The sequence below is a fragment of the Emys orbicularis genome, chromosome 11 (genome assembly GCF_028017835.1).
Source record: "Emys orbicularis isolate rEmyOrb1 chromosome 11, rEmyOrb1.hap1, whole genome shotgun sequence".
Classification (NCBI taxonomy): Eukaryota; Metazoa; Chordata; order Testudines; family Emydidae; genus Emys; species Emys orbicularis.
In genome coordinates, this window is record NC_088693.1 from 69,445,995 (window position 1) to 69,471,259 (window position 25,265).

Here is a 25,265-nt window from a genome sequence, read left to right on the forward strand (position 1 = left end):
TATCTATAGGGGGAGGCCTGGAGGCGGAGATGCCTGCCACAGCCTCGTCCGGGGAGGAAGACAAGGAGGCCACAGGGGGAACTGGGTCCTCCTGACCTTTCTGGTCCTCTTATACCTCCTGTCCTGCCTCTAGTCCAGGGTCAGCCACCCCAAGGTTAGGATCAGGAACAGGGGTGGCTTCCAGGGGAGATGGTAGGACTGGTAACTCCTCTGCACCGCTCGGGGTGGGACAGCTGGCCGCTGCCTCTGGGAGCCTGACCTCAGACGCCACCGAAGGGGAGCCCCTGGACTGGGTGCCCTGGGCCTGGTGGTATGGCCAAGGGGTCCAAAATGGCCACCGGGCTGGCCCCTGCCACTGTGCGGGCCATAGTGCCACATCCATCTGGTCTGGCCCACGCCGGCTTGCATCGGGCCTGCTCCAAGACTTTAGACCCTGTCTTCAAGCCCGAAGATGTGGACCTAGACCGCGAGGGCCAGGGCAGTGCTGAGCGCTGTTGGGCCAGAGAGTGGTGCCGCGAGGCTGGGGAGTGATGCCGCGAACAGGGTCTGCACGATGACCTGGAACGGTGCCAAGACGGACTATGCTGGGACCGGGACCTGCTGCGCGATGGCGATCAACACTGCGAACGGAAGCATTGGCAGGACTCCGAGCGGTGCTGGGACTCCGAGCGTTATCTTGTCTCTGGTGGTGCTGAGGGGCGGAGCATTGCAGGCTTTCCACAGGACAGTGCCGCACGCTGTGGCATCGGGGGCTTGGTGCGAAGGGCCAGGGACTGCGGTGCCATCTTGTCTATGAGGTCTCTCATGGCCTCAAATGTGTCTGGGGTGGAAGGCAGTTGTACCACCTGCACCACCTGACACAGTGAGTCCAATTGCACCAGACTCAATGGCCCCCCTTTGAGGTCCGAAGTCGACGGTACCGGCTCTGAAGTTTTCAGCACTGGGGGCTCCTCCCTGGGATGCGCCCCACTGGCTGATTCCAAGGGGTTGAGTCCCGAAGTCAGGAACCACTCCTCCCTTGTTTCCGGTGCCGCTTCTCCCCCAGGGAATGGGACCGGTGCTGAGTCATCTGCGACTGTTTCCACATCAGAGAATGGCGGTGCTGCGGGTCTCGTCCAGAGTCCTTCCACGGTGCCATCTCCACTGCTGCCGGGGCACTACGCACCAATGCTGGGTCCTGCCGCGCCGATGCTGGTTGCGGTCTAAGTGCTGCCTCCATGAGGAGCTGTTTCAGTCTAAAGTCCTGCTCCTTCTTTGTTCTCGGGAGAAACCCTTTGCACTTATCCGCCTGATGCGTTTTCCCCAGACACTTTAAGCAAGCGTTGTGGGGGGTCGCCGTTGGCATAGGCTTGTTGCAGGACTTGCAGGGTTTGAACCCCTGGGAATTAGGCATGCCCTGAGTCCCCAGGGAGAGCACGGTCGGGTTGGAGGGGAACCCCCCACCACAACAGCGAACTATTAAAACTACACTAACTATTAACTAAACTAACTAAGGAAAACAAACACTAAAGTAGATAGAAGCTAGGGCAACGTGGAGAGCTTGCTGAGCAAGATACCACAGTTCCGACTGATGGTAAGAAGGAACTGAGGAGGTGCCGGGTCAGCAGGATCATATATAGAGCGCTATGGAGGCGCCACTCCAGGGGGCTCCACAGCCGACCGGATGGGTGCTGCTAGGGGAAAAACTTTCCGACGACTGTGCAAGCGGCGTGCACACACCTAATTGGAATTGATATGAGCAATCACTCGAAGAAGAATTCTATTTACTGTGCAGATATTTTTATTTTTTGAGCCCTTTTTATGTTCAAAAATCCTTCCCTCTCCCCCACTTTTTCAGTCCCCTCCTACTTGTGCTCCAGATGAGACTAGAAGAAAAATGCCAATGTACTAGCAAGAGAGGCTGTAGAATATCTGACCCAATCAGAAACATCAAGTACCAGGAATCAATCTGTTCTAGGAACACAGGGATTGCCAGACTAGATCATGCAGTCCAATATCGTTTCTCTGACAGTGGCTAGCTCCAGACATCTCAGAGGAAGTGCAAGAACCCCAGAATAGGCAGCTGTGTTATAATCTGGTCCCAGGAAGGTCTTATTCTATACCATAGGTTACAGAATGGTTTAAAACCTGAAGCATCTCATCCAAAGCTTTGTTTGCATTAACTGTTATAACTGGAGATTCTTGTTATATTCTATCCCTCTTTGAATCTTACTAAATCCTTGGCCTCAGCAGCATCATGGGGCAATGAGTTCCAGTGTCTAATGACACACTGAACGGAAAAAATGTTTCCTTTTATTGGTTTTGAATTTGCTACCATCAGTTTTCACTGAATATCCCCTTGTTATTGCATTATGGGAGAACAAAGGCTCCCTCTCCGCCTTCTCTCTCACATTCATTCTTGCAAGATTTCTTGTACAATTTGGCAAAAATCACAAAATATGGCTGGCATAAATGTTGGGCAAGCACCCATACTTTATGGTGCTAAATCAGCCTCCTCACAGTGATGAGTATGAGTTGCAGCAAGCAGTATGTTCCTACACCATCCCTGCCAAAATTTGGTTTTGGATCCAAATCTGAATTTCAGGACCTCCTGCCCCTGAAGTATGAGAGCTGTCAGATAAAAACGAGCTGTGAAATTCAAATACCAAACTCCACTACAGTTTGGTTCAGGCCTATCACTAGACAATACTAACCTGGAAAATAATAGGGGAGTTTGGGGGTTCCAGTGCTCCTATCATATAACCCACAACTAGTGCCAGGGTTACAGGGCTCCTTCCTACCCCACATGATGGGTTATACGGGCTCTCCTCAGCCTACCCCCCAGAACTCAGCTCTCTCTGTGTCCTAGCACCCTCCCCTCCACGCCGAGGGGGATAGAGGGTGCAGCAGGGTGGGGACCTCGGCTTGCAAGGGACACAAGGTCTGACCATGGCCTACAAAGGTCACAAGGTCTCACCCTATCACTCGAACCCAAGGCCCACTCACCAAAATCCCAGGCCTTTTATCTCTGGGAACCGTTCATTGGTTTCTCTTAACCACACTGGAAACCAGCCACAAGGTGCGACAAAGAAACAACTCCACTCCGGTACCTCAGTTAGGTACTGGGCACAGGCGCCAACTTTTTTCTGTGCCGGGGGTGCTCGCGCCCCTGGCCCCGCCCCGACTGCACCCCTGCCCCAAAGTCCCCGCCCTAACTCCACCCCTCCCCAAATCCTCACCCCGGCCCCGCCTCCTCCCCCAAGTGTGCCGCCTTCCACCCCCCCCCCCCCCAGGCTTGCTGCGCGAAACAGCTGTTTCGTGGCGCAAGCGCTGGGAGGGAGGGAGTGAGAAGCAGGACACGGCGGCGCGCTCAGGGGAGGAGGCGGAGGTGGAGTGGAGGCAGGCTGGGGCGGGGACCTGCAGGTGGGTGCTCACCAATTTTCCCTGTGGGTGCTCCAGCCCTGGAGCACCCACAGAGTCGGCGCCTATGGTACTAGGCACATTCCTACTTACCCCACTGTGGCTTGAAGGGGCTGTGAGGAAGGGAAGAAACTCCCTAGTCCTTTGCCAGTGGGCCCATGGGAGAAAAAATTCCTTCCTGACCCTACAGAGGCAATCAGCTAGACCTGCAGCATCTGTCAGGCTAGGTTCCCACTCCTCGTTTGTGTGGGTCCAATGGCTGCTGGAACGGAGCTGAAAGAGACTCCATATGGCTCCCGCTCAGAGTTAAATCCTGGGAGCTGGAGAATGCTGGCCAATCAGTCCCCCAGTTGGCCAATGGGTACCAGAGACTCCCAGGGGGAGGCTTTACCTATTATGACTTGGTGAGTGTCTCCCTCCTTTGCCACAGGGACTTCTACAAGGGTGGAATAATGTTGCTGCTGCATGGTGTCAAGGCTGCTAAGCTGTTACAGCCACTCAGTGCTCCTCTCCTGGGTGCTCCGGTGTGATCATCACTAGCAGAGAGCACAGCCTGCTAATTCAGCAGACTTTGATGTTACTCCTAGAGAAAGACCACAGGCATGGTTCAGTGACAAAGGCACTCGACCAGGTTTATTGCCCTCAAGGCACAATCCTAATGACTTGCACAACTCCTTTAACAGGAGCGCCTCTTGGCAAGGAGCAGCTCAGTTAGCAGCGGGAATCTCTGCTGTCCCCTCCGCCACACAAAGGGTTAGGGTGGGATACCCCAACATTTATAGACCGAGACAAACAACCAGGCTAAACAACTTTCATACCATCTTGCATGTTTCATGACATCTGTTTGTTACCTCCCCTTGTTCCTGATATCTCAGACAAAACACGTCCTTTCATTGTTCTCTCAAATCACCTTATCTTGTACTATATTGTCTATATATCTGTACTAGCCTTCTGGAATGTACTTACGTAAATAGCTAGTGCCTAGTACTTCTTAGGAATGCCTGTGTTTTAACAACACTGGCAGCAACTTTGCCAAGTTCACGTACCAGACAGTGAACTTGTGAGTATCCGCTTTAATACATGGCCTAACTTTGGTTCACAGCCTTTGGTTCAGGCTTCAGGTCCTGCACCAGGCCCAGCGCTCCAGGCTCCCACTCTCTTGCTACTAAAGGACTGTCCTCCTTTCACTGCTGGCCCCATCAAGTTCCCCCTCCTGTTGATGCAGGTGGGGGGAGGGGAGAAAGAGAGGGGATGTGGCATCTTTAAGTCCTGAAACTGATGGTCAGAACTGAAAGCCCGAGTGCTCTGAAAATGCCACAGTGCACCCACCATGTAGTTTCCACTTGGAAGTGTAGTGCTTTCATTGCCTCCAGTGGTACCTCTTCTATGCAGACGGGTCAGAGTCAGCTCTCAGGGCCCATCTACACACAGATTCACACCAAAACAACAATAATTCGAGCCAGTTCAGTTATTTTGGTACCAAACTGTGTGTAGACACACTTGTTTCAGAAAAGAAAAAAAAAAAAAAAAAAAAAGAGAGCTAAATCGCTTTAGTTAAGTTGGTAAAAATTTGACATTAGTCACTTTGATTCAGAAATAAGAGTGGCCAGGGAATGATTTGTGCCAAAATAACCCACTCAGTTATAGGAAACAGATTTAGTTATATTGGTGCAAGTTGGTATACAGACCAGCTCTGAATGACATTGGTGTAATTCCTCAGCACCCACAATGGCATTACTGTGCATTTCTTTGGCTATAACAGAGATCCAATGAATCAGGCCCCCAAAATCACAAGATTGGCTTTAAAATGTCGAGATTTTAATTGGTTTTTCTCCAGCTTTTAGGGCTCATGTTTTCAAAATTTTCTCCATAACCACAAGGGCTAGAAACTTGCTTAAAAACAAAACCAATCAGATTATCACGTTATTACATGATTCCGAGAGGTGAGGCTTGAAGGCAAAGACACCGAACGTCATCATGAGACTTGTGCTAAAATTGCAAGCGTTGTCCACACTGACAGATGCTTGTTTACACCAGCTGCAATCCTTGCTGTCTCTTCTCATTCTCGATGCAGGATATGCCATTACATTAATGGGCAGTGGTTTCCTCACTATTGCTATATTAGGCTCCCTGAGAGAGACAAGAGCCTTCTTTCTCTGTGAACAAGCAGGCTCCAGTTGCCTGGAGTAACTAGTCATTCCTTTAATTAAAAAGGAAGCAAGAAAATCCAAGTCTTAGAGTCTGTCTCCACCTCCGTTCCACCCTCTCTGGTTCTTTGCAAAGAGAGTGGATTTGCTATTCACAACCACGTAGCAAGCAGAAAATACATCCCTGCAAATTGGAATTGCTCTGCATATTGGCCAGAGCATCTCCTGGCACAAGGGCACGAACAGAGCATAGATGCACAGATGAGAAATAACACCTAACCTCACCCATTCCTGGCCATCCCAGGGGCAGAGGTGCTGGAACAATTTGTATAGCAGAGGTGCTGAGAGCCATTGAACCAAATTGTAAGCCCTGTATATGATGGAAACCACTTCAAGCCAGGGGGTGCAGCTGCACCCCCCACGTCCCTAGTTCCAGCACCTATGCCCAGGGTGGCGAGAATACAGGTGATCTTGGGCTCTGTAGTGGACCTAAGGGGCCTGTTCCATCATTTCTGAAGCTGAGAATGGAACACTTCCCCCTCCCCCACCTTGCACTGAGCACAGCTCAGCAGGTCCAAGGATCAGGCCTGGAGATTTTTAGGAATATTAACAACTTCCTGAATTCCCAGGGCTGCTGCCCTCAAACTAGTGAGTCATTCTTTTGTATAAGCAGGATGTTACATGATCGCGAATCACAATGGAAACAAGAAATCAAGGGGCGGACACAACACTTGCAGGACCTAGCAGAAAGTCAGAAAGGAATAGGATTATGAAACTGTAGAAAGGAAGGGAACCCAGACCAGCAGAATCACTCTCCTCAGCATTTCACAGGCGTGCGCAGGGCTCCGCCCTTCGGAGCAGAGGCCAGCTCCACTCAAATCACAACTCACCTTGATTACAGGTTTTTATGGCTCTGCATTCTTAAAGGCAAATCAACTAGCTGCTGAATCAGTGGACCTTAAACTTTACCAAGCACTGTTGTGTTTGTGTGTTGATCTTTAGGAGCAACCAGCGTGCTGGTGAAAGTACCTGGCTCTCAGTGGGGAGTTTCAAGAGGTGTGCTTTTTACTTTCTAGTTTGCCTGGATTTAACTTGTTTGAGCACCTGCCCAGCCCTGCTGCTACCGCTGCTTCCCAGCCAGCATTGTTTCAAACTTTCAATGGATTGAAGACCACCCCCCACCCACCTAGAAGAAAAGCAATGTTTAAAAAGGTGAGCTCTTCCTCTATCAATACCTTGCAAGAGCAGAAGGTGGGGGGATGGGGAAACCAAACCTGCAGCAGGCTGAGAAGGTGATGTACTTGCACACATTTAATTTTTAAAGCACCTTTGGGTATGTTAGCAATGTGGGCACTGCAGGTCAAGGTGTGTGTAATGGGCCGTCACTGCACTTGACTGAGAGGGCAGTGCATCTTTGGTTAATTTCAGGGGAAAGCTCTTTTGGATTATTCATTGCCTAGCGTGAGTTGAGTGCTGAGCACTGCACCGAGGAGACCCAGGCCCTGTCTCAAGGACCCTAGGGTTGAAAGAGGCAAAGAACTTCATTGAGCCCCAAAGCGCTGCTTGACCAGGAGCTGGGTTTACTGTGGAGAAAGGCAGCGTCCTTCTTTCAGCTTCTTTCAGAGGGCAGAGTTTGGGTGTCGGGGGGGGGGGGGGGGGGAGGCTTGCCACTCCCAGCAGGGCTTCAAAGAATGACGGGGAAGGTTTATCAGAATGCAGGGCTCCATCACAGATGAGACTCAGACCTCAGGAGTCCCAAGATAATCCCGCAATAAAGTGAGACTATTTCTATAACTCATTTGGGTTAAGTATCAGAGGGGTAGCCGTGTTAGTCTGGATCTGTAAAAAGCGACAAAGAGTCCTGTGGCACCTTATAGACTAACAGACGTATTGGAGCATAAGCTTTCGTGGGTGAATACGCATGCATCTGACGAAGTGGGTATTCACCCACGAAAGCTTATGCTCCAATACGTCTGTTAGTCTATAAGGTGCCACAGGACTCTTTGTCATTTGGGTTAGACATTTTCTTTCAAGAATAAGGGCCCAGTCCTACTTCCAGTGGCTTTGGTGAGAATGGTTCAGGCCCTACATTGGTACAATACCATCCAGGAATGTCTTTAAGCCTTGAAATGTCCCCTTCCCATTTAGACCCTCAGATCCCAAGCTGATCTTTAGGTAAAAGTAAGTGTTAGCAATGACCATTTGCGTATACTCAGCATCAGCTTCAGCACTTCCTATGAGACGTCTGTCCCTGTAGTTTAAGGAGGAAGATTTCCAAAGGCACCAATGGCAGATAGGTTCCTGACTCCCAGTGAAAGTCCAGGAGAGTTAGGCACCTCCCTGCCAGCAGTTCATTTTAAACTCTCGCTGAACCCTAAAGATGACCTAAACCACCTCAGCTAAAATGTTCAAAAATAGGCACCTAAAATTAGCCTCCCACACCTGTACTGAGGCATCTAAATGCAGGGGCCTGGATTTCTACAGCGCGGCGCAACCATGGGAGCAGCTGGGTGCTCCGCGCTTTCAAAAGTCAGGCAGGTGCCTAAAGACAGATTTTAGGAGTTTAACTTTAGGCTCCTATTTTCAAAGGCTTGGCCATAGGTACAAAGGGGCTTTTAAATGAAACGGCATCTTAAAGGGCTGGTCTACACTAACCCCCCCACTTCGGACTAAGGTACGCAAATTCAGCTACGTTAATAACGTAGCTGAATTCGAAGTACCTTAGTCCGACGTTACCGCGGTCCAGACGCGGCAGGAAGGCTCCCCCGTCGATGCTGCGTACTCCGCTCGCCGAGCTGGAGTACCAGCGTCGAAGACGAGCACTTCCGGGATCGATCCGGGGCACTTCCGGGATCGATCCGGGATCGATTTATCGCGTCTTAACCAGACGCGATAAATCGAACTCAGAAAATCGATTGCTTACATCCGGACCCGGATGTAAGTGAAGACGTACCCAAAAAAAAGAAACCGTGCAGAGACCGTGTCATCACAAGAGCCCATTTTGACTGGTGTTCTTTAAAGACAAAAGAGCCAACTCTCCGAGTAGATAAAAATCAAATTCTCTTTTATCATTACCACCTCAGCGGTAAAAACCTTCCCCTCCCCGCAACCCCCTCACATCACTACTGTGAAGTGGTTGAAACCACCACTCACCACATTGCATTCCAGGATAGCCGACCACTCCATTTCTCACAGGCTTTCAGCAAAAGCCGTAAAACACTTGTTCAGACTGTTCAAGCTGCCGCATCCCTGCTCGGAGGCTTCAATACAGTCTGTTCCTTCAGCAATTGAATGATCAGATCAATGGTGATTGAATTTAAGACAGGCAAACACCCTGCACCCAGAAAGAGTAGTGTGGGGTTGGTCTAGCCCAAGTTACTGGGTTCTGTACAGTGGTAAGTGGGTGAGGTTTAATGGCCTGTGATAGGATCTAAGAGTCTCTTCTAGCCTTAAGCCTGCAAACCTATGAATTAATCCTCTTAACTTCAGTGTGCAGGCAGGCGGATTTCTCTAACAGGAATCAAATGACAGCAGCCTCAGGGCTAAGGGTTTAGCTGAGTCAAAGCTGTAGCTGAGCCTGTCTGTGGGGGTCTGTTGACAGGCGAGTGTCAGAAAAAACTCCAAGTCACTATTGTTAACACAAAGGATTGTGCAGTGGACGAAGGGGTCATCAGCTGACCACCTTTTCTCCCTAGTCTCTGAGCCTGCTCAGCCTGGCTTCAGTCTGGCCATGGTCTCGGCTTGCTTTCTTATGGGATCCGTCCACGCGTCTCATCTCAGCAATCACCGGGCAGCCCCTTTTCTTCTGTTTGGGGGGCTTGCTGGTTCAGGGACAGTTCCCCCAACACTGCCACTCTTCCCTACCCTTCTCCCTAAATTAGTGAGCTAACCAGTTGCAGAGACTTTCTGTAAAGCCTGAGGCAGCTCTGTAGTTTCTCCTGGCATCTAACCCCTCTTTCCTTTTAGGCGTTTGTCTGTATTAGAAAACTTGCTGCATTAGTGCAGCTGGTATAGTGAAAATCATTCTGCATGGGGCTTGAGCATTGGCCTGCTAAACCCAGGGTTGTGAGTTCAATCCTTGAGGGGGCCACTTAGAGATCTGTGGCAAAAATCAGTACTTGGTCCTGCTAATGAAGGCAGGGGGCTGGACTCGATGACCTTTCAAGGTCCCTTCCAGTTCTATGAGATAGGTATATCTCCATATTTAAATGAGTTCAAGCGCATCTAAATTTGGGGTTTCCTGTGAGGTAACCAGATTGATTTTAGTCATACCGGTGCAAGCTTTCTAATGTGGACATGGCCTCAGTGTAGCTTAAGTAATGAGAGGTAGCAGGGGTAGCTTTGTTGTTTAGTGTTTTCCTCTCAGATGCCTTGTCACACTGGAACCGAGCATTGTCAGAGTTTCCCTGCTCCGCTGTCAGGTGGGCTGGTGTTTGGTTCTCCCGGCTCTTTAGAAGTGCTCCTGTCAGAGCGCGGGGGGAAAGGAGGGGGGAGGGAGAGGGGGAGGGGAATACTTCTGCAATTCAGGTAAAACAAAGGATGAGAAATACATACAGAAAACCAGGAGGCAGGAGCCGTCTCTCATGCCTTGGAACGTGAACAGTAGTATTTACATCTCCCATCTCTCTCTTAGAAGGGGGCCTTTAAAATATTCAGCACGTTACCTGGTGCTAGTAAGCTTAACCCCTACTGTAATTTCCATAAGAAAATGGCCAGACTTTTTTGGGGGGTGCATTATTCCCTGATCTTTAGTCAACTCTTAATTGGCCTAGTGGACAGAACCCAGTGGTGGGACTCAGGACACCTGGGCCAGCTTGGCTGCTGGGTTCTATTCCACTGGGCTGTTGGGTGACCCTGGGCAAATCATGTCCCCCTGTGCCTCAGTTTCCCCATCTGTAAAGTGGGGATAATGATACTCCTTTGTAAAGTGCTTGGAGATCTACTGATGAGAGCTCTATGTAAGAGCCAGGTGTTATTAATTCTGCTCCACCCGAGCTTAAACCCCAGTCATTTAGCACAGAAAGAAACAGAATAGCAAGGTGGTGAGAACAAGGGATGATAATACAAGCCTGGTTCCGGCTAGACAAAGCTGTGTGCAAGCACAACCCATAGATTTAATAAGCTCTTCCGTGACAGTAAGCAAGGAGCCACCTGCCTAGCCTGCGTCCACAATCGCGCTAGGTTCAGTCTGTCCCCTGCCTCACGCTGACCACTAATGGGGAAGTGAGGGCCCAGAGACCATGTCCATAGTGGATCCTCCTCCTGGGGATGGGAACAGTGAGGGAACTCAGGAAGTGCAAGGTGCTAGCACTAGCAAAGGACCCAGCTCTGCCCAAATTGGGTGACCAAGAGTGGAAGAGGCAGAGTGCATGGGGCACCAGATTCATCCCTTTGGTGCTTGTTCCACACAGAGACCAGGCCACCGGACTCTGGGTAAATTCATGACTGTCTGTGTTTCCGTCCCCCCACCCCCCTTACCTCCTGGCTACATACCCCCTGCTGGCCACCTTGAATAGTGGCTCTAACTTAAGTGATCTCATCTACCACTCCAAGGCCAGGTCTACACCCAGCCGCTAGTTCGGCGGCTGGGAATCGAAGTTCTGGGTTCGATTTATCGCGTCTGGTCTGGACGCGATAAATCGATCCCGGAAGCGCTCGCCGTCGACTGCGGTACTCCAGCTCGGCGAGAGGAGTACCGCGGAGTCGACGGGGAGCCTGCCTGCCGCGTGTGGACCGCATCTGAACCGCGGTAAGTTCGAACTAAGGTATGTCGACTTCAGCTATGTTATTCACGTAGCTGAAGTTGCGTACCTTAGTTCGAATTTGGGGGGTAGTGTAGACCAGGCCCAAGAGATGGTGTGCGTCTCTATAGAAGGACAGCCCTATAAACTCCTCCTGGGAGGCACTTTCATCCTCCCCCCCCCCATATGGTACCCAAGCCTGAGTGTGTAATATTAATAAGCAGGGTTGGAGGGGAGGGAAGGTAAATTTTCAGTGAAAATTTTCAAGAGAAAAAAACCCAGAATTTTCTCAGAAATATGATTTTTCATTGAATCAGGAAAAAAAAAAATCCTCTCTCCCCGTTGCCTCCATTCCCTTTTTCTTTTCTACAGAGAGGGAGAGGGAATGGAAAGGGGAAAAGAAAGGAAGGAAAAAGCCTGGAAGTCAGAAGTTTTTCCATTTAAAATAAATCCACTTTTCCTTTGTTTTGGCAAAACATTTCAAACAATATAAACATTTCCCGCAGATGTACTGTATTGTTTGAAAAACCACTTTCCTTCCGGAAAGATTTTCCTTCCAGCTCTATTGACAAGTTAGTCCTGCCTTGGAGGTTTAGTGTAATATCTCACTAACAAAGCTTTTGCATTTATTATTTTATAATAAATAGGACAATGAGAAAAATAGCAATGGAGCCAGATTAAAAACCAGACAGAGTTAAGCCGCTTCCGAGGCAGATACTTTTAATACAGACTCTTGACTTGGTGCTTTAGCTGCAGTGGCACATTTTGCCTAACTGGAAGAAGAGATTTTGGGGTCAAAATGGGCCCATAAGAATAGCCATCCACCTAGCCCAGTATCCTGTCTCTGACAGTGGCCACTGCCAGATGCATCAGATGGAATGAACAGAACAGGGCAATTTCAGGTGATCCATCCTCGTCATCCAGTCCCACAGCTTCTGGCAGTCAGAGGGTTAGTGACACCCAGAGCATGGGGCTGCATCCCTGACCATTTTGGAGGATACCCATTGATGGACCTATCCTCCATGAACTTATCTAATTCATAAACCAATTATGCTTTTGGCCTTCACAACATTCAATGGCAACAAGTTCCACAGGTTGACTGTTCGTTGTGAGAGAGTTATGCAAGGTACATTACTGCATAGTGAAACCATCTATGCTGCTAGATGTGTTGCTGCTTGAGGTAGGTGTGAGTGTGAGTGGTTTTGATGTCAGTTATACATGTTGGGGCAAGATCCCCAGCTGCCAAAAATAATTGTAGCTCCACTGAGATGACTAGGGCTATGTCAGTTTACACCAGCTGAGGATCGAACGCTGGTGTTCTTAATCAGGTAGGCTGGGAGAAATGGCTTTGATTCCAAGGCATTTAGACAAAAACCCAGGTGCTGACACAAGTATAACAAACCTGTAACTGCAGTTATAATCACGGGCCCTGATCCTGCGAAGACTTAAGAATGTGGTTATATGAGAGAAGCTGTGCGTGTTCTTGCATGATTGTGCAATTGGACTATGCAGGCAGGAGTGATTCTGCATGAAGATAATTTCACATGCAATTACATTTCCCCCTCCCTCCCCAATTGGATTTTATGTATTTTTAAACACACCCTAGGGAACGCTCAGTGCTTTGAAAACAAACCACTAATTAAGTGTTAATCATCAAAAATATATTCAAGCATTTCCTCAGTTATTTTGGCTTGCATGCTGTACTCCCCCCAGTACCTGATTTTGGTTTATCTATCTTCAGGGCTTCTGGTTTTCAGGGTTAATTTTAGAAATTTGAGGTTTATGTACATGTCCTCAAAGCAGGGTTTTTCCAAGGCATTCTTTGATACTGTCATGGGAAGATTTTTTCAGGTACTTCCCAAAATTCTTGTCCGAATAGGATCTACAATAGAACCTCAGAGTTACAAAACACCAGAGTTATGAACTGACCAGTCAACCACACACCTCCTTTGCAACCGGAAGTATGCAATCAGGCAGCAGCAGAGAAAAGAAAAAAGCAAATACAGTACAATACTGTGTTAAACGTAAACTACTAAAAAAATAAAGAGAAAGCAGCATTTTTCTTCTGCATAATAAAGTTTCAAAGCTGTATTAAATCAATGTTCAGTTGTAAACTTTTGAAAGAACAAACATAACATTTTGTTCAGACTTACAAACGCCTCCGGAATGGAGGTTATTTGTAACTATGAGGTTCTACTGTACTTTCATTTTTATCATGTGTATAAAAGATGACGTGCATGTTAGGGTAACCTTTGTATCCTTGTTATTAAACTCCTGGGTTAGCATTTAGTGCGTTTGTTCCCTAGTGTGCTTTAATGAAGTACTGTTTCAAACAGCACTATGTTAAAGCCCACTAGGGAACTTTTAGTGTGCACCAGCAGGGTCTACACAGATCAATTAAGGCACGCTTTAGAAATCATATCCCCAGAGCCTGCACTACTGCTCCATGTAGATAAGCCCTTAGATAAAAGTCCACAAACAGGGCCATTTTGCCTACATAAACAAACCACACTGGGAAAGAGGTGAAGTCAACAGAAACGGAGTGTTTTTGTGGTGTTTGTTGGATAAACATCGATTTCTTTGGTGTTTGTTGGTTAAAACCTAAAATCAGAAACCTTGACTTGTAGGGGATGGTGCCTTTTTACTCAGCTGAAGAGCCTTGCACACTAGAGGTGCTAGGGGAATAAATACATAATTTTTCTGGAGTTAACAAAATACTTAGAGAATTGAAAGCCATGTCCCTCCTCGTAGTCTCACTCATCTAATTAAAACATGGCTGCGTGGCTCTTGGTCAAGCTTTCCAAAGGGGCAGGGTGAAAACACAAGAGACCCACATGCATCTTACACAAACCTTTAGGACAATACCAAGCATAGGAAGCGTCAAGCCAGAGGGAATTGGAGAGAGTTCTCAGTGAGGGATGATGTGCTTTGAAAGGACACGTGTGCCTTTTCAGCCTACTAAAGTATTCACTACACGCAAAGTATTTGATGACAAGGGTTAGAACTAGGAGAACAGCAGGGATAGCAAGACCATTTGCTTTGCAAAAAGCAGGAGACCTTCTTGTCCTTTCCCTCCTGCCTTGGGGGAGCCCAGCTTCCTTTCCTTGTGTCCCTACCCCTGGCTGAGGAAGTGAAGACTTGCCAGACAGGGGGAATAAGAGCTCCTTATACCTAGATGGAAAGTTTCTGAGGTTCCTAGCCAGAAGGTGGAGCAGCAGTGTCCCAGCCTGGAATCTCCTACTGTCTCTCCTCCCCAGGGAAATGGGAAAGAAAACCCCACCCATGGCTTTGGTATCCACAGCTGCTGCACCATCAAGAGTCCTATGATTCCTGAGGGCCTAAGAAATCCCCCTAAGCCTGAGTCTAGGGCCTAAGGTTTAGCAGATCTGGGCTGGCTCCAGGTGAACAACCAGGGGAGCTCAAGATGACCTTGGACAGAGGGGGAATGGAAGAGAAAGCTAACGGAGTAGACTGTGTGGTCCAGTGGATCAGGCGTTGGCCTGGGAGTCAGGAGACCTAGGTTCTATTGCTGGCTGGCTCTGAGCTGCTGCGTGACACAGAACCAGTCACTTCCCCTCCGTTGCCCCAGCTGGGTTATGATAATGCCTTTGTAAAGGGATTTGAGGTCTGTGGAGTGAGTGCGGTGTAAGAGCTAAGCGTGGCTTTGTGCAAGGTGCTCAGATACCATAGTGATGGGCACCCTTACAAAAACCTAAACGGATGGGGGAGAGGAGGCAGCTTAGATGGAGGAAGGGAGCAATAAATAAATCAGAGGGATAAACACGGAAAGAGCGAGGAAGTGGCCCCAGGCGGGTAAAGGAGAAAGAAGAGTGTAGCCAATTAAGGGAAAAGGATGAAAACAGAAACTGCTCTATGGAAAGTCTGGTGCCAAGGAGACACGAGGAGGTGGGTCTTTAGAGATGTGATCGGGTTAAAATAATTTAGATGGCGAGAAACTCATGGTTTAGTCCATAAACTGGATTAGATTTGGAAGAAACCTCCCCTATGGGAAAGTTAGGTCATGGTCACCCCCTTTGGAGCAACTAGCAGTGACTACTGTTGGAGACAGGCTGCTATTCTAGACGGACCAGTGGTCCCATGCTGTGTGGTTATGTTCCTGTGGAGATATGCACTGGTGTCCTGTATCAGGTATAGGGGAGAGGATAATGGAGTCTGGTTCTACATGGCATTTTACGTTGTTAATGCAGTGCTGCCCTCTGAGGTGGTTGTGTTTTACATTCATGGCTGATTGAAAGGGGAGCAAATTCACTGGATTTGATGCATGTTTATGGATTTCTTAAGACAACTCACCACTGGCAAGTTCTATTCAACAGCTGCAATTCACAACATTTTTGCATAAAGTTTCTATTCAGTGTTGTCTTGCAATTTCCTGCATTATAGGAGAATTCATCGGGCATTTCAGAAACGCTCAGAGGAAGACGCTAACAGCTTTCCAGTGTCCGGTCTCTTTTTATGTCAAAGACTCTCCCGTCTGGTGTAGTCTGAATAATGATTGAGGGAGAGAGAAGGGGGAACCCCAGGAAATGCCCCTACAAAGTGGGGTGTCATGTTGGAGAGTTGCACGTGGTCAGAAGATTCTAGCTGGCGAGACTTCTGGGGATGGTGTTTTGTTTCTTACATTTGCTCAGGACGGAGGTGTCGCTGTGAAGTTTTGCTTCTTTTTACTTCCTGGTGCAGAGTTTGGCTGGCTTGAGATCGCTTTCAGATTCACTTTTCCTCATTTCCCTTCTCTGCGTCCAGTCTCCATCCCCACAGGATGACGCAAGGAAAACTGCCTCACCGCCTGACAGATGTCTGTCAGCCCAGCACTTCATTTGGTGAACGCCTTTTCTTTTGATCTGCTTTAATCACTCTCTGTCTAGGAAGATTAAATCTTTCATTTTGGGAGCCACACAGGCTGCTTCTAAATGCATCCAAAACTTGATAATGGCTTATACAACCAGGGGCTTTGTCACTGAGCCCCACAGTTACTCATGGGGAGGAGGTGTAAATGGGCGGAAGATCAGGGCACACAATTCTGATGTTTGTGTGGGCAGGTTGTCAGCTACAGGTGGAACCTAGCTCTGTGTCTAGGATCAGCCATCTTCAAAGTGAGCTCCTCCCTGTAACAATTACTCAGCTGTGATAAAGAGTCTTTTATCCAAGTATCTCAAATCACTCTACAAAGGCAGATATATATGAAGGAGCGAAGATACAGAGATTTGACAATCAGAGTTTACAAAAGGAGCCATTAAAAAAAAAAAATCAGTCTCTGATAGGCGTTTGTTTTCATGGGTTGCTTGTCTTTAGGGGTTCATAGATCTGCCTCTGTCATTACTACAGCTGGAGTTGGGGGCCTGTGAAACCATGGACATAGGTCCCCTTATTTTTTTAAACTATCGCTAAGGCTGAATATAGCCTTGAAAATGTGGCCCATCTTCATAACACCAAGCACTAGAAACTGACTTCAAGACAAGCTATTTGCTAGGGTTAAAAATTCAGCCACTGATGGTTTCCCCGCCCCAGCCTCCCACCATAGCCAGCCTCACCTGGCCTTTGAGACTCCTGAGAACCACAAGTATAGGGCCAGTGAGGTTTTTTGGTGAGGAAAAAGTCCGACTGATTCATGGCTGTGCATCTGGACTGCCACTTATGAGCCTAGCGATGGAAGCTTTGGGGCCACCGGTATCAAGGTTGTTCCAAGAGCCCAAGCCAGTGTATTGACGGAAGAGATGTCTCAGGAGGTCAGGTATTGGGGGAAACAGGTTGGAGCGCTATGAATAGTATTTGGGATAGGGACTATGGAGTTCACAGTGCTGCTACCAGAGGCCACCTGACATTGTGACTGTGGCCACAGCAGCTCAGGCGGTTGATGATTCTCATAGACTCATAGACTCATAGACTTTAAGGTCAGAAGGGACCAATATGGTCATCTAGTCTGACCTCCCGCATGATGCAGGCCACAAAAGCTGACCCACCCACACAGAATCTTCCAGCCTGCGACCCCTGCCCTATGCTGCGGAGGAAGGCGAAAAACCTCCAGGGCCTCTGCCAATCTACCCTGGAGGAAAATTCCTTCCCGACCCCAAATATGGCGATCAGCAGAACCCCGAGCATACAGGCAAGATTCTACAGCCGGACCCTCATTTTACCCGCGATGGCACGTTAGTGCCTAATTGACTAAAATCACGTTATCCCATCAAACCATTCCCTCCATAAATTTATCAAGCCTAATCTTGAAGCCAGAGAGGTCTTTCGCCCCCACCGTTTCCCTCGGAAGGCTGTTCCAAAATTTCACTCCTCTGATGGTTAGAAACCTTCGTCTAATTTCAAGCCTAAACTTCCCCACGGCCAGTTTATATCCATTCGTTCTCGTGTCCACATTACTACTGAGCTGAAATAATTCCTCTCCCTCCTTGGTATTAATCCCTTTGATATATTTAAAGAGAGCAATCATATCCCCCCTCAGCCTTCTTTTGGTTAGGCTAAACAAACGGAGCTCCTCGAGTCTCCTTTCATAGGAAAGGTTTTCCATTCCTCGGATCATCCTAGTGGCCCTTCTCTGTACCCGTTCCAGTTTGAGTTCATCCTTTTTAAACATAGGAGACCAGAACTGCACACAGTACTCCAAATGAGGTCTCACCAGCGCCTTGTATAACGGAAGCAGCACCTCCCTGTCCCTACTAGAAATACCTCGCCTAACGCATCCCAAGATCGCATTAGCTTTTTTCACAGCCACGTCACATTGCCGACTCATAGTCATCCTGCGATCAACCAGGACTCCGAGGTCCTTCTCCTCCTCCGTCACTTCCAACCTATGCGTCCCTAACTTATAACTAAAATTCTTGTTAGTCATCCCTAAATGCATCACCTTACACTTCTCACTATTAAATCTCATCCTATTATTGTTACTCCAATTTACAAGGTCATCCAAGTCTCCCTGCAGAATATCCCGATCCTTCTCCGAATTGGCAATACCTCCCAACTTTGTGTCATCCGCAAACTTTATCAGCCCACTCCTACATTCGGTTCCGAGGTCAGTAATGAATAGATTAAATAAAATCGGACCCAAAACCGAACCTTGAGGAACCCCACTGGTGACCTCCCTCCAACCCGACAGTTCCCCTTTCAGTACTACCCGCTGCAGTCTCCCCTTTAACCAGTTCTTTATCCACCTCTGGATTTTCATATCGATCCCCATCTTTTCTAATTTAACCAATAATTCCTCGTGCGGCACAGTATCAAACGCTTTACTAAAATCGAGGTAAATTAGATCCACCGCATTTCCTTTATCTAGAAGGTCTGTTACTTTCTCAAAGAAGGAGATCAAGTTGGTTTGGCACGATCTTCCTTTCGTAAACCCATGTTGTAATTTGTCCCAATTGCCATTCACCTCAAGGTCCTTAACTACTTTTTCCTTCAAAATTTTTTCCAAGACCTTGCATACTACAGATTAGACTTGGTCTACACCTAAGTTAGGTCAGCACGTTGCCTTGTGGTTGGCCACACTCCTGCGTGACATTGCTATGCCAACCTAACCCGCACGGTGGATGCGGCTATGTTGACAGAAGAATGCTTCCATCGCTGAAGCGCCTGTCATTCGGGGAAGCGGTGTCCTACACTAAAGGAAAACCCCCTTTCTGTTGGTGTTGGCTGTGTCTATACCACTGCATTATACTGGTCTATACAGTGACGGAGCTATGCCGGTACAGCCCCCCGTACTGTACATGTACCTATAGGGTTAGACTCCCATTACGATTCTTTTAAGCATGTTGAGCTTGATCGATTGGAACAGGGGTGCAGGAAGGATTAAACTGGAGCCACATCTCCCGCTATGCTGAGTGGGAAATCGAGGCCCGGGGCCTAACTCTTTAGAGTGTACGCAGCTAATCATCCGAGGGCCCTGGAGCTCATTGCCAGTTCCTTTTGAACAGGGTTTTCTCTTCTTTGCAGAATATGGCCCCGAGAAGAACGCAGCAGGTGGGGGCGGGGCCTTCCACGGAGCAATCCTACATCTACAAGGTGGTTCTGCTGGGGAGCACGGCCGTGGGAAAGTCAAGCATAGCCTTCCGCTATGTGAAAAATGACTTCAGGGAATCCATGCCCACTGTGGGATGTAAGTGAGTGGCAGCAATGAACTAATCCTTTGGTGCAACATAAAGGGCCTGATCTGCGTCTCCCTTATAGCAGGAGTATCTCTGCTGAAGTCAGTGGAGCTACGCCTGCGAGAAGTTTGGTTTTGCTTAAGCTGTCAGGCCCAGCAGAGAAGCAGCAGGACGTCACCCAGGAGGCAGGGGCTTAGGGGCTCCAGTTGGAGCTCCCTGGCGGCTAATGGAACGTGGCCTAACAGACCCCCAGTGAGTGCGTGGTTCGTTTGGTTTCTCAGCTTGACAACTGCGAGATACGGAAAAGTCTGGTTAAGGTCGCGCAAGCTGTGCAGGCTAATGTGCCCATTTTAAAAGCTGGGCCTTTCCTGATGCTGCTCTTTATAACTGGATCTTTAGGCACCTACCTAAGAAGCACTTCTGAAAAAAGTCAGGCCTGAGCATCTACTACTCCACTGACACCAGTGGCCACGGGCCTTTTGAGTTCAGTGTCAGGGAGGATTAGGCCACATGCAGGACACATTTCTCCACTGGGGTAGATTGGAGACACAGACCAAGAAATCATGAACAGGGAAACAGCAAAACAGCTGTATTCATTGTGGAGTTAGAGTGACATCTAGTGGTTCATTGTAGGTAGTGCAGCATTTAAATAGGTCATGTCAGCCGAGAGTTTTGGTCTACACCTGCAGTTCTGAGTAACCCAAGAGAGAGTTTACCATTTACGATTAAATGTAATAGATTTTCCCCTCTGCGTTCTCTCCACGCTCTCCCCCCAGCCCCGGCTCTCCCAACTGCCCCCACAAAAATACTACCAATCGCACTGCGTTATCTATGGATTTGTGCCAGTCCCATTCACAGCATTCACTGCGAAATTGCACCAAGTTCTTACTCTCGCTGCAGAAACTGACACAGGCGCACCCTGGAATCCTGGGAACTGCGCTTCAGAGTCCGATCTAATGGGGTTTGGTTGGAACCATCTCTTGTATAATTCCTGGGTGTCAGAAAAACCAGACGTAACGCTCTGTTCTGCCCTGTTTGTGACAGAGGACAGATGACAACAAGGCCTCCAACAGATGACATTTAAAAGGCTATCTTCCCAGACTCCCAGCAGCTCTGCCCATTATATTGCTCCAGTCAGTCTAGTCAAAGCACCCCACCTAGCCTCTCCAATGTTATCAGCATACCTGCCTTTGACATCATTTTCCTGGTGTTTAAACAGAAGCCCACTCACACTAGAACTAGGTGCAATTTCAGCTGAAGTTTTTTTCTGAAAAAGCTGCAGATCCAGTGACACCACCACATTTTAGGAGTTCATGGTAACAGTGTTAATGTAGCCATGTTGGTCCCAGAATATTGAAGAGACAAGGTAGGTGTTTTATTGGACCAATTTCTGTTGGTGGAGAGGACTAGGGTGACCAGATGTCCCGATTTTATAGGGACAGTCCCCATATTTGGGTGCCTGTTACCCTCCACTTGCTGTCTGGTCACCCTAGAGGAGACAAGCTTTTGAGCTTTACAGAGCTCATCAAGGTCTGGGTAGGAAGCGGAGTATTTAGCTGTAACACTCTGGTTCCTTCCTCAGACCTGAAGAAGAGCTCTGTGTAGCATGGAAGTGCATCCCTTCCCCCAACAGAGGTTGGTCCAAGATAAGATCTTATCTCACCCGCCTTGTGACTTCATGGTAGTTTCACTAAATTGTTTGTTTAAAAACAAACAAACAAAAACAACCTGAAAAAAAAGTATCACAATGTTTCATTTCATTTGGCTTGAAATGACTTTCAAAAATTCCTTTAGTCTTATTTTAAAAAAATTATTTAGAATGGTCAAAGTTGAAATAAATGTTTCATTTGACCCAGAATAAAATTTCTCTCGACATAGAGTCAAAATCTTTGAAACATTTCATGTGGTGTTGGACTTGCAATGAATTTTTTTTTTTGACTTTTCAAAATTGCCACTAACAAAACCAAACCACCATTATTCACCCAGTTCTGCTACACGCTCCCATCATCAGATGCAAAAAGATTAATCTCAGTAGGCAACATTGATGGAAAACATGGCTTTAGTTTTTATTGGAGATGTCAACACAAGGTCAGTTAAGTCTCTTTAGGAAGTTTTGCAAGCTCACAGACCCTGGTATGAGCTAGAGAGGCCATTGATGTTCATGGGACTGATCCCATCTGTTCTATGTTGACTTTAATGGAGGTAAGGCCAATTTACATAAGCAAGGATCTGGCTGTGTCTTTGTCAGAAATAGGCAGAAAGACACTTTTTTTCCTGTTTTAAAGAAGGATCCTGACCTTTGCCAGGGAGAGTGGGGATGGAGGGCCCAAGGGGTCTCCCACACTTCCACACAAACCAGGCAGTCACAGTGCCTATACCAAGGAGTGGGGTATCATTCGCCTACATTGCTTGGCACTCAGAGAAGGCTTCTGTCCCTCCCAGGGCTCTCCGGAGAGCTTTGGCTCTGTACTGCCCCCTCTACCTCAAGCCCATGTATTTGTTAGACAATCTGGCCCTTAACAGATGCCTATCTACTCTGCACATCTGCACATTTGACCTGCTATAGCATTTTCAGACCAAGGATCTTCAAACATTTTGCAGACATTTGCTGGCTTTCACAGCACTCCAGGGAGATGGATTTTAATTAGACCCATTTTCCATCTGGGCAAGCTGAGACAGAAAGGTTAAGGGCTAGACTGGGACTTGGCCCACACATTTGCCTGGGGGAGCATGGGAGAGCAAAGGCTTCTCCCCCCACCTTTACTCCTCTGGGCCAGGTGTGCACCTGTCACTTCCCTAGAGCAGGTAGAGGGCGAGCACGCATGGCCTTGGTGCCACCCCCGCCCACTGGCCAGCATAGCCCTGCCAGTTTGGGGGTGGGGCAAGTTTGCCGGCATGGGCTAAGAGCAAGAAAAAGCAGATGTAGCTCAGAAGCATCTGAGCACCTCCCCGGGGCTACTCCTGGGATAGCGCTGCTTATGTATAATCAGGGCTGTGCTTAAGGGCCCACTTGAGCCTTAAGTGACTTGCCCAAGGTCATACAAATCAGTGTCGGGGAGATTGCAATATTTCTGTTCCAGCAGTACTCAACAGGGGCCAGGCACCGTACAGCTGAATTGGAACTCAAGACTCCTAATTCCTACCCTGCCATCACATTTCCTCCAACTAGACAGCTGCAAAATCAAAGCTTGCTAATGCCACTAATATTGATGGATTGAGCAAAAACTATTGTTCTCATTTCTCTCCCCCCCCCCCATCTCCCAACTATACCATGCTGAAGTGCATTGGTGTAGTACAGTGCTGTTATTGGGTAATACCAGTTCACCAGCATGTTTGTTACATTGCTTTTGGTGGGGAAGGGGGTGTTTTAATTCTCTCTCTCATCCCCCCCCCAACCCTTTCCAACTGAATCTTGACACCCATCTTTCACACAGGTTACCGAGATAAAGGTTAACATCTAATTAAGGTGCATGCTATGGCTTTCTCAATGAGCTGTCCCATCTCTGTTGCTTCCAGGTTCTTTCTTCACCCAGCTGGTATGTTTAGAGACTGCCACGATTAAGCTTGAGATTTGGGACACTGCAGGACAAGAGAAGTACCATAGCGTTTGCCACCTTTATTACAGGGGGGCTAACGCTGCCCTTCTTGTATATGACATTGCCAGAAAGGTAAGCTCAGTGATGGCTTGTTCTTCCGCCTCTCTCCTCCAGAAGGGTTTGCCTTTAACTTTCTAAAATATCCAGACTGAATCTTGACAATGCAGCCACGCTGCTGGTCTGCTGCAATAGTTCTAGTGTAGGGTAGCTTCCCAATACGTCTCCAAACATTTCAACCAAGACTACTTTTTCCTGCACACGTATCACGTAAGGGCTACACGTCATGGGCAGGCGTATCCTTCGTCTTCTGGTAAAGATGGTTGAAGACATGCAAGGAACTGGTACAGACATTTCACTTACAGTGGACAATAAATGCTCACGCTTTCCCCCTAAAAACCAAGATTTCTCTATCTACCCCTACCTCCCAGCCCAATCCACCCCAACAGCCAAGTAGGTAATGGGGGAGCATCACTAAGTGCTCTTTGTTCCCCTACCCTCATGTAACCGACACACCTTCTGGGAGTGGTGTTCTGTCCCATCTAGTGGCACCAAGACCACTTCGAGAGATAAAATGAGTCTGCTCTACAGCCTTAGCTAAAAGCCAGCTGGCTTTTAGCTCATGCGGGAGAGGCTCATGCACTAAGCTCCAGAGGCCCCAGGTTCAATCCCACCTGCCGACAACTGGGGTCTGTTGGCATTTCACTATATCATACTTAAAGTCTAGGGAGCTGGGAGTGAGTGTAAGATTAAACGCATCTGTTAGTTGGCTTACACTAATGTCCGTTTCTGATGGACTGTTCCAGGGGGACATGTTGTATGATCTCCCACTATGTTATGCATGTCTTTTCCCTTTCACTGGTAACACGCAGCACACAGGAACCGCAACACTGAGGGCTATATGCCTGTATTACTGCCATGGTAGTTACAGAAGGAGGAGACCATAGGCTGCTGAAGAGTAACATCTCACAGTAACAGAACTTTACGGAAGAGGTAGACCAAGTTTTTAAGAATCCTTGCCCCATCACGAAAGAGCCCAATCACCTCATCCCATCACCTGTAAGCTGGGTCTATGACCGACTGGAGTTCCATAGTGGTTGGGTCATGACTGATGGAGGAGAAGTCATCCTCCTTGGCTTTGGGGAAGGAAGTACATTTAGAGCTGGTTCCTCCTAGCATCACTACCTGTGACAAGCACATAACCCATTTGTTTCTACAATTTTTAGCCCTCACTTGCCAATCTCCTTTGGGCCACGTGACAGCTCCTGAGTATCTGTCGGTTTATTGTCTGTGTGTCTCTCTCACCTTTCCAGGGAACTTTTGCGAGAGCAAAGCTATGGTTGAGGGAATTGGAGAAGGAATTTCTTCCCGATGAGCTCGTGATTGTTTTAGTCGGCAATAAGATAGATCTTGCTGCTCAGCGGGAAGTCACCTTTGAGGTAAGTGGCGTCACTGCAGTAAGATCTCAGCACTTGGCAGATTATCTCTTTCAAAAACACCATGGCAGCGTGTTCACCGAGTGCTGCACTTCAGGCTTTCACACTGAACAGTTCATAAGTAAATGTTTAGGTGCACGCGATTCTCCTAGCAGTGAGCAATATAGCAAGGCCCCACTGGGTGCCAGGGATGTTAGAGGTCATAAATCCCATTTTGCCCTCTGTTTCAGCTGCTAACTTTCTTGGATCTTAGAGACTTTCCTGAGCTATGGTGGGTTTGCTCAGAGGGTTCAGAGTGTGCATAGGTAGGTTTCAGTGTCAGAGAGGATGTTCCCAGATGTTGCTTCAAAATTTGCCATTGATGAGTTGATGCAGAGAAAAATACATAGATGCTTTGAATTACATTAAAAAATTCAGAAGCCTCACTAGAAGCTGATGCTGCATCACTGACCACCAAGTTCAATGACTGAGAACTGCATGGGACAAAAAAAGCTTGTGGGTTTAACTCTCGGATCCGTGTCTGCACTCTTCTGTTCTTTCCTCTTATGTTGGTACCATTATCGTAGCCCTGGCCTCTCATGTCAGCTATCGCAATTCCCATATCTTCCAGCTTTTTAAGAAGCACATTTATCATACCAGCTCCTGTAGTATCATCAATGTCAATAAATTCTAGAAAATGCTCTCTGACAGTCACCATTGCAGGGACATTTTCACTAGGTTCTGCTGTTGTTACAAAACGCACCATTAAAGTCATTTGTTCCGTATACCTGATGTTAGGTGGGCAGTCCAGAATAACAGTAGTATCTTGCTGACTTCAGATCTGCCACAATCTTCTGTTTAACTT

The 25,265-nt window shown here is 47.9% G+C and overlaps 1 protein-coding gene across 1 annotated transcript in view; it reads left to right on the forward strand.

Annotated features, from left to right (window-relative positions):
- Window positions 1-553: 553 nt before the first annotated feature.
- RAB17 (RAB17, member RAS oncogene family) overlaps window positions 554-25,265 on the forward strand; it is a 32,026-nt gene continuing 7,314 nt past the window's right edge. The window contains exons 1-6 of the mRNA XM_065413009.1: window positions 554-638; window positions 6,378-6,447; window positions 6,623-6,758; window positions 19,241-19,403; window positions 22,909-23,060; window positions 24,299-24,424. Coding sequence (XP_065269081.1) covers window positions 554-638; window positions 6,378-6,447; window positions 6,623-6,758; window positions 19,241-19,403; window positions 22,909-23,060; window positions 24,299-24,424 — 732 coding nt within the window. The remainder of the gene's footprint in view (window positions 639-6,377; window positions 6,448-6,622; window positions 6,759-19,240; window positions 19,404-22,908; window positions 23,061-24,298; window positions 24,425-25,265) is intronic.